Raw genomic sequence first — 10,000 nt, forward strand, 5'->3', positions numbered from 1 at the left:
AATTACAGAGTCTTTTATATATACTGTAAATATATATATATATATAACTACTGTATATTAAACAGGTTGGTGGTCAAACAGCGACATCTGCTGACTCTTTTCTTTCTGAAAACAATTTTTTATTAATAAAAGTAAAATAATTCACACATCAGGACAGACACCAGTTTGATAATTATAAGTAAATTTATTCAAAAAATTGAGAATGAAGAAAGAACAAATCATTGATCAGATTTTTTTTTCTCGTGGTCAAACAGAGTTGCATTCATTCGTCAAGTTGAACCGAACCTCAGAACTAATTTTGTACGAAAAGTCGAATTCTGACGTGACTTGAAAGCAGCGTCACAAGCTCCGCCTCTCCTCTGAACTCCAGGAACCAATCATCTGCTGCTGTTGGTTGTGTTTCCTGTCATCGTTCTCCTCACAGGTGTGGGGGGTGGAGTCAGGGGCGGAGCATGAGGCCGGGGCAGGTGTGGGGGCGGGGTTAGGAGTCAAGTGTGTTTCATGGGTGGAGTCTGGATTTGGGGTGGGGTCTGTTTGTGGGACGGCGTCAGTCCTGTCACGTGCCACCTGCTGCATTTCTGTCTCCACTTTAAGCTCCTCCCCTCTGGCATCCACCTGGTCAATAAATCCAGCGCACCCCGAGCAGTTCCTGCTGTGCTGGGGCCCCTCCCCCCTGCAGTGGCCCCAACCATTCACACTCCCAATGGGAGGGGCCTGTGTGTTTCTGCGGCTTTGATTGGCTGATCTGCTTCTGCGAGTCTGATTGGTTCTGTCCTTCTGAGTCCGTGACCTTTGGCCCCTTTGCAGCGCCAGCGCGGCGAGGTCGGAGTGAGACGACGTGCTGTCGATCAGCCTCCGGCCCAACGCCAGCGGCCGCACGGGCAGCGCCAGCCGCAGCCGCAGCCAGAAGCGAGAGCGCCGCGGCCCGGATCGACCTCCTCGCCACTTCACGGTGCTGAGCGCCGCCTGTCGGAGCCGGGTCAGCTCCACGCTGCGCAGCTTACTGACCGAGCTGAAGACCACGCCCACGATGGAGGCCCGGTGGCCGTGCTGGAGGTGCAGGCCCAGCCGACACTCCAGCAGGCTGAAGCTCTTCTCTGTCAGGAAGGCGGGGCTGATGACAAACAGGAGGCGGCGGCTGCGCTGCATCGCCATCAGGACGGCGTCCGAGGCGCCTGAGGGAGGAGTCACACAGTCAGAGACAGCTTCTACACTCTGGTCCCACCTGAAACATCTCCACCTTCTGAACTGAGACACGGTTCAGACACTCCCACCTGATACAGAACATCACACTTTGCAACAGGAAACATCTGGAACCGTCACTGTAATGGATGAAACTGTCCTGAAGGGGGCAGCAGATTCTACATTCAAGGCCAAACAGGTCGTGAAATGCTAACATGCGTTAGCTTGGATGCTAGCTGTGGTTCCGTGTGTCTCAGGGCTTTAAGCTCCTCCCCCCAGGAGGCTACTGGTCAACTCACAATCGATTCAAAACATGAACAGGTTCTAAAACATACTAGAGATCCATCTTCTCTGAATTTCTTGGTTCTATAGATAAAAACTCAGAAAGTGGATCATGAGTTGAAAAAATGAAATAACTTAGTTTCTTACATGTTAAGCTTCTGGAGAGAAAAGAATAATTGTGTGAGAACTACACATGTGAGTGTTTGTGCAAATGGAAGATGACACAATGAAAAACAATGAGTGATGACATATGATTTTTTACCATTTATTAAAAAAACTGACAAAGTTCAGGATGCAGTCTCAAGTTTAAATACTGTTTTTAAAGTGATAAAAAAATTTAAAGAAAAACGCAGAAAGTGCAGAGTAATAACAACGTTGAAAGTAACGATCACAAAACATTCAATTGAAATAATTAATCTTCTGACGTGAAAGTTGCAGTGCATTCGTTTATCAGACTGAAATTGACTGAAAGGGGCGGAGCTCCGTCACATCAGCAGCTGCTGGACTCGATCTTTATCAAATATCGATTTTTAATTTCTATCTTTATCCTCGGTCTTCCCTCTGGCGCCACCCTCAGGCCAAAGTTCAGAATCAGACTGAGTTTCATCAATCAGACGATTTGTAAGACGGACGACTGAGAGGAATCAGAACCAGATTAAGAGAAATTAATCCTAAAATATTCTTTCCATGTTTATCTGCGACTGCCGACATGTTCTGAACACGTGACTTAAAGGGGCGGAGCTCCGTCACATGTTCTGAACACGTGACTTAAAGGGGCGGAGCTCCGTCACATGTTCTGAACACGTGACTGAAAGGGGCGGAGCTCCGTCACATGTTCTGAACACGTGACTGAAAGGGGCAGAGCTCCGTCACATGTTCTGAACACGTGACTTAAAGGGGCGGAGCTCCGTCACATGTTCTGAACACGTGACTTAAAGGGGCGGAGCTCCGTCACATGTTCTGAACACGTGACTGAAAGGGGCGGAGCTCCGTCACACGTTCTGAACACTTGACTGAAAGGGGCGGAGCTCCGTCACATGTTCTGAACACGTGACTGAAAGGGGCGGAGCTCCGTCACATGTTCTGAACACGTGACTGAAAGGGGCGGAGCTCCGTCACAGGTTCTGAACACCTAACTGAAAGGGGCGAAGCTCCGTCACAGGTTCTGAACACATGACTGAAAGGGGCGGAGTCACACTGCACAGCTGAAGACTTTCTTCGGGGTCCTGCTGTCCGTGAGGAGGCCGGTCTGTGAGTTGGTGCTGATCTGACTCTGCAGCCTCAGCAGCTCCTTGCTGTACCCCCCCCCCTCCTCCTCCTCCTCCTCCGCCCTGCGGCCCACCCTCCTCACAGGAAGCTCCACCCTCAGACGCTTCCAGAAGCGAGACGTCAGCTCGCTGGATTTGTCTCCCTGCCATTGGACCAGGGCCAGAGCCACCCGGGCTCGCCTCAGCTCGCGGACCCAGCCCTGCCACCGAACCGGTTTGAACTGGACCAGGATGACCTTCAGGTCTCCGCTCAGCGCCATGCCGTCGATCCCGGCCTTCAGCTCCAGCAGGGCCTGCGACCCCTGCGTGGCGTAGCCCGGGCTCACGACCACCAGGACGCGCCGGCTGCGAGCCACGAAGCTCAGAGTCTCGTCTGTGATGGCTGCAGGAGAAGAGGGCGAATGGAGGGATGAGTAAATCAGAAAAAGAGAATGGATGGATGGACTGTGTTCTGTCTGTGTGTCTTTTCTTGCCAAACCTGAGTTCTGGTGTGTATTAGTGTGTACTCTTGTGTACATGTGTGTACTCACTCCCCCCCGGCAGACTGTCTCGGTCAAATATACACACGGAGTAACCGAGTTCGTTTTCCAGAACCGTGCGAAGCGTCGACAGAACAAACGTCTCGTCCTCAGTGTCCCGAGCATAGGAGATGTACACATCGTATTCTTTATCATCTGCACACACACACACACACACACACACACACACACACACACACACACACACACACACACACACACACACACACACACACACACACACACACACACACACACACACACACAGGAAACGTGACATTAACTAGGGAGAGAACATTTTAGTTTTCATCTCTTTCAGGAAGTGAACAGCGATTTGGTCTCATGATAAAACGTTTTCTGTGTTGAGTCAAAAATGATTCAAATCAAATGTTTCACTTTCCATGATCATCACTGACGTGTCGCCTGATATCAATGCTCTTATTAGTCCTGTGAACTTGCATTTCAAAAAGGTGGATTTCTATATGTGTTACATTATATTTCCAATAATATTTTGACGTATTGAAAATTATTATGTTGATAGTAATTTGTGTTGTTGTACAAATTAATTTAAAATGAACTTGCTAATCTGCCAAACAGCTGAATCTCTGTTTCGTGAGTTTCCTTGAAGCAGCCAAGAGAACAAGCTCCTGCTGCATCACTAGAAACCTGCTTGTGTGTGTGTGTGTGTGTGTGTGTGTGTGTGTGTGTGTGTGTGTTACAAGCTTTAATCGTCTAAATGCAGGTGACGCTGCAGATATTTCTGGTTCATTTACAGTTTTATGAACGTTCATTTTTCTTCCTTTGACTCGTTTAATTAAACCAAGAGGAGCTGAACAACCTGCAGCTTCATCACATCAATGAATCATAAGAGTCTTCATCATGTGACGCACATACACACCCACACCCTCTCTCGACCAATCAGGACGCCTCAGCCTGTTTTATATCATCAATAACTGATTCAAACCAAACGGATCAGAAACAATATCAGAGAGAGAAGAACGACCTGAAACAACAGAAACATCTGTGACAAACTCTCCGTGATTGTTTTGTTTGGTCCGTGTCCCATCTGCTAACATGGAGGAGGTTTATGAGCTATACTGCAGCCAGACACCAGGGGGCGATAGTGATGCTTGTCGACCCGGGTCCCGTGTGAACTCACCCGTGTGGCGCTCGTCGCTGCCGAACCACGAGCGGTAGAGGAGCAGCAGCTCCAGCCAGAAGACGTGATAGACCACGAAGAGGAGCAGCATGAGGACCAGGGTCACGCCCAGACCACAACCCAGCTCCACGGACGGCAACGACACTGACTCTGACACAACACAACACAACACAACACAAGATCAACAACAAGGTCCCACATCGGGCTGGACCCCTGGTGGTGGAAAGGAGGCGTGGCTCACCCTCGACCTTCAGCTCCGCCCGGCGCGTCTCCGAGCCTCTGGAGTTCTTCACAGAGCAGGTGTAGCTTCGGTTCAGGTCCTTGGAGCCAAAGTCCTGAATCACCAGCAGGCTCTCCTCCGTCCGGTCCCCCTTGTAGGTTCTCACATGGCTGCACACACAGACACACACAGACACACACACAGACACACACACAGACACACACACAAACCAGGTATAACTAATGTGTTTGAGATCAGGTCTCCAGAGTAAATCCAGGTCAAATCTCCAGAATTTATTGGACATAACTGTGTGTGTGTGTTTGTGTAAAGTAACTAAGTACTTGAGTATTTGTATTCACCTCTCCCTCACCACATTACTTTCACATATAATTATATCTAGACGATGTGAAGATGAAATTAAATAAACATGTCCCTCCGACCTGTTGATGTTATAGAAGCGCGGGTCGGCCAGCTGGTCCAGCGTCATCCCGTCCACCGTCCACCAGATGTCCCACTCGGACTTCAGGTGCGGGAACAGACCTTCACACTGCAGACGCGCCTCCGTACCTGAGGGGGGGGGGGCAGAATATAACCTGTATTAATCACACGGTCCCACCAGCAGCTGGGAGGAGCTCAGAGTCTTTGAGGAACTAACCACAGGTGATTGTGAGCTGGTTCTAAAGATTCAAAGATCAGCTTCTCACTCAGAGCAGTTTCAGCCCCTGACAGAATATGATGTGACCTTTGACCTCTGAAATCTAATCACGTCATCTTTGAGTCCAAGTGGGTCAAAAGTGTTTCCCATAAATCATTTGCTGGGGGGGGGGGGGGGGGGTGGACTCACCCAGGCGGACGGAGAAGACACGCCCCGTGTGCGGCTGCATGATGTTCGGATACTTGGACAGGTTAGTCGGATCTGATGGAACAGAACAGATCAGTGAGCGGCTGCTCGGGGGGGGGGGGACACACTGGGGGGGGGCGGGGGTCCTCAGAGTGATGTCAGTGCGTTGTCTCACGGACGGTGGTGACGTCGATGCTCCTGCTGAAGTTCAGCGGCTCGCCTTTCCTCCGGTAGCTGACGGTGCAGAGATATAAACCCTCGAATATATCAAACATGTTGAAGAACCTCAGACTGGATCCGTCCAGTTCCCGGTCGTGGTGCCAGAAGGGAGCCTGGTAGCACTGTGGACAGACACACAACACAACTCACAACTCACTGTGGAGAGACACACAACACAACTCACAACTCACTGTGGACAGACACACAACTCACTGTGGAGAGACACACAACTCACTGTGGAGACACACAACTCACTGTGGAGAGACACACAACTCACTGTGGAGAGACACACAACACAACTCACAACTCACTGTGGAGAGACACACAACTCAGCCAACACAACACACTGTGGAGAGACACACAACTCACTGTGGACAGACACACAACTCACTGTGGACAGACACACAACACAACTCACAACTCACTGTGGAGAGACACACAACACAACTCACAACTCACTGGGGAGAGACACACAACTCACTGTGGAGAGACACACAACACAACTCACAACTCACTGTGGAGAGACACACAACTCACTGTGGAGAGACACACAACACAACTCACAACTCACTGTGGAGAGACACACAACTCACTGTGGAGAGACACACAACTCACTGTGGAGACACACAACTCACTGTGGAGAGACACACAACTCACTGTGGAGAGACACACAACACAACTCACAACTCACTGTGGAGAGACACACAACTCAGCCAACACAACACACTGTGGAGAGACACACAACTCACTGTGGACAGACACACAACTCACTGTGGACAGACACACAACACAACTCACAACTCACTGTGGAGAGACACACAACACAACTCACAACTCACTGGGGAGAGACACACAACTCACTGTGGAGAGACACACAACACAACTCACAACTCACTGTGGAGAGACACACAACTCACTGTGGAGAGACACACAACACAACTCACAACTCACTGTGGAGAGACACACAACTCACTGTGGAGAGACACACAACTCACTGTGGAGAGACACACAACTCACTGGGGAGACACACAACTCACTGTGGAGAGACACACAACTCACTGTGGAGAGACACACAACACAACTCACAACTCACTGTGGAGAGACACACAACTCACTGTGGAGAGACACACAACACAACTCACAACTCACTGTGGAGAGACACACAACTCACTGTGGAGAGACACACAACTCACTGTGGAGACACACAACTCACTGTGGAGAGACACACAACTCACTGTGGAGAGACACACAACTCACTGTGGAGAGACACACAACTCAGCCAACACAACACACAACTCACTGTGGAGAGACACACAACTCACTGTGGAGAGACACACAACTCACTGTGGAGAGACACACAACTCACTGTGGAGACACACAACTCACTGTGGAGAGACACACAACTCACTGTGGACAGACACACAACTCACTGTGGAGAGACACAACTCACTGTGGAGAGACACACAACTCACTGTGGAGAGACACAACTCACTGTGGAGACACACACAACTCACTGTGGAGACACACAACTCACTGTGGAGACACACAACTCACTGGGGAGACACACAACTCACTGTGGAGAGACACACAACTCACTGTGGACAGACACACAACTCACTGTGGAGAGACACACAACTCACTGTGGAGACACACAACTCACTGTGGAGAGACACACAACTCACTGTGGAGAGACACAACTCACTGTGGAGAGACACACAACTCACTGTGGAGAGACACACAACTCAGCCAACACAACACACAACTCACTGTGGAGAGACACACAACTCACTGTGGAGAGACACACAACTCACTGTGGAGAGACACACAACTCACTGTGGAGACACACAACTCACTGTGGAGAGACACACAACTCACTGTGGAGAGACACACAACTCACTGTGGAGAGACACACAACTCACTGTGGAGAGACACACAACTCACTGTGGAGAGACACAACTCACTGTGGAGAGACACACAACTCACTGTGGAGAGACACACAAACAACACACAACTCACTGGGGAGAGACACACAACTCACTGTGGAGAGACACACAACTCACTGTGGAGAGACACACAACTCACTGGGGAGACACACAACTCACTGTGGAGAGACACACAACTCACTGTGGAGAGACACACAACTCACTGTGGAGAGACACACAACTCACTGTGGAGAGACACACAACTCACTGGGGAGAGACACACAACTCACTGTGGAGAGACACACAACTCACTGTGGAGACACACAACTCACTGTGGAGACACACAACTCACTGTGGAGAGACACACAACTCACTGTGGAGAGACACACAACTCACTGTGGAGAGACACAACTCACTGTGGAGAGACACACAACTCACTGTGGAGAGACACACAAACAACACACAACTCACTGGGGAGAGACACACAACTCAGCCAACACAACTCACTGTGGAGAGACACACAACTCACTGTGGAGAGACACACAACTCACTGTGGAGAGACACACAACTCACTGTGGAGAGACACACAACTCACTGGGGAGACACACAACTCACTGTGGAGAGACACACAACTCACTGTGGAGAGACACACAACTCACTGTGGAGAGACACACAACTCACTGTGGAGAGACACACAAGTCACTGTGGAGAGACACACAACTCACTGGGGAGAGACACACAACTCACTGGGGAGAGACACACAACTCACTGTGGAGAGACACACAACTCACTGTGGAGAGACACACAAACAACACACAACTCACTGTGGAGAGACACACAACTCACTGTGGAGAGACACACAACTCACTGTGGAGAGACACACAACTCACTGGGGAGACACACAACTCACTGTGGAGAGACACACAACTCACTGTGGAGAGACACACAACTCACTGTGGAGAGACACACAACTCACTGTGGAGAGACACACAACTCACTGTGGAGAGACACACAACTCAGCCAACACAACTCACTGTGGAGAGACACACAACTCACTGTGGAGAGACACACAACTCACTGTGGAGACACACAACTCACTGTGGAGAGACACACAACTCACTGTGGAGAGACACACAACTCACTGTGGAGAGACACACAACTCAGCCAACACAACTCACTGTGGAGAGACACACAACTCACTGTGGAGAGACACACAACTCACTGTGGAGAGACACACAACTCAGCCAGCACAACTCACTGTAGAGAGACACAACTCAGCCAACACAACACAAAACTCACTGGGGAGACACACAACTCACTGTGGAGAGACACACAACTCACTGTGGAGAGACACACAACTCACTGTGGAGAGACACACAACTCACTGTGGAGAGACACACAACTCAGCCAACACAACACACAACTCACTGGGGAGAGACACACAACTCACTGTGGAGAGACACACAACTCAGCCAACACAACACACAACTCACTGGGGAGAGACACACAACTCACTGTGGAGAGACACACAACTCACTGTGGAGAGACACACAACTCAGCCAACACAACACACAACTCACTGGGGAGAGACACACAACTCAGCCAACACAACTCACTGTGGAGAGACACACAACTCAGCCAACACAACACACAACTCACTGTGGAGAGACACACAACTCAGCCAACACAACTCACTGTGGAGAGACACACAACTCAGCCAACACAACTCACTGGGGAGAGACACAACTCAGCCAACACAACACACAACTCACTGTGGAGAGACACACAACTCACTGTGGAGAGACACACAACTCAGCCAACACAACTCACTGTGGAGAGACACACAACTCAGCCAACACAACACACTGTGGAGAGACACACAACTCAGCCAACACAACACACAACTCACTGTGGAGAGACACACAACTCACTGTGGAGAGACACACAACTCAGCCAACACAACTCACTGTGGAGAGACACACAACTCAGCCAACACAACACACTGTGGAGAGACACACAACTCAGCCAACACAACTCACTGGGGAGAGACACAACTCAGCCAACACAACACACAACTCACTGGGGAGAGACACAACTCAGCCAACACAACCCACAACTCACTGGGGAGAGACACAACTCAGCCAACACAACCCACAACTCACTGTGGAGACACACAACTCAGCCAACACAACTCACTGTAGAGAGACACAACTCAGCCAACACAACTCACTGGGGAGAGACACAACTCAGCCAACACAACACAAAACTCACTGTGGAGAGACACAACTCAGCCAACACAACCCACAACTCACTGGGGAGACACACAACTCAGCCAACACAACACAAAACTCACTGGGGAGAGACACACAACTCAGCCAACACAACACAC

At 50.0% G+C, this 10,000-nt stretch overlaps 1 protein-coding gene across 1 annotated transcript in view; it reads right to left on the reverse strand.

Moving 5' to 3' along the window:
- Positions 1 to 1,715: 1,715 nt before the first annotated feature.
- The window catches only part of LOC133003980 (interleukin-1 receptor accessory protein), a 17,727-nt gene continuing 9,442 nt past the window's right edge, over positions 1,716 to 10,000 (reverse strand). Inside the window, exons 6-12 of the mRNA XM_061073824.1 lie at positions 5,646 to 5,811; positions 5,474 to 5,545; positions 5,070 to 5,196; positions 4,651 to 4,799; positions 4,410 to 4,559; positions 3,263 to 3,406; positions 1,716 to 3,114 (exon numbers count right to left, since the gene is read on the reverse strand). Coding sequence (XP_060929807.1) covers positions 2,657 to 3,114; positions 3,263 to 3,406; positions 4,410 to 4,559; positions 4,651 to 4,799; positions 5,070 to 5,196; positions 5,474 to 5,545; positions 5,646 to 5,811 — 1,266 coding nt within the window. The 3' untranslated portion in view covers positions 1,716 to 2,656. The remainder of the gene's footprint in view (positions 3,115 to 3,262; positions 3,407 to 4,409; positions 4,560 to 4,650; positions 4,800 to 5,069; positions 5,197 to 5,473; positions 5,546 to 5,645; positions 5,812 to 10,000) is intronic.

This window comes from Limanda limanda, chromosome 6 (assembly GCF_963576545.1).
Source record: "Limanda limanda chromosome 6, fLimLim1.1, whole genome shotgun sequence".
Taxonomy (NCBI): Eukaryota; Metazoa; Chordata; class Actinopteri; order Pleuronectiformes; family Pleuronectidae; genus Limanda; species Limanda limanda.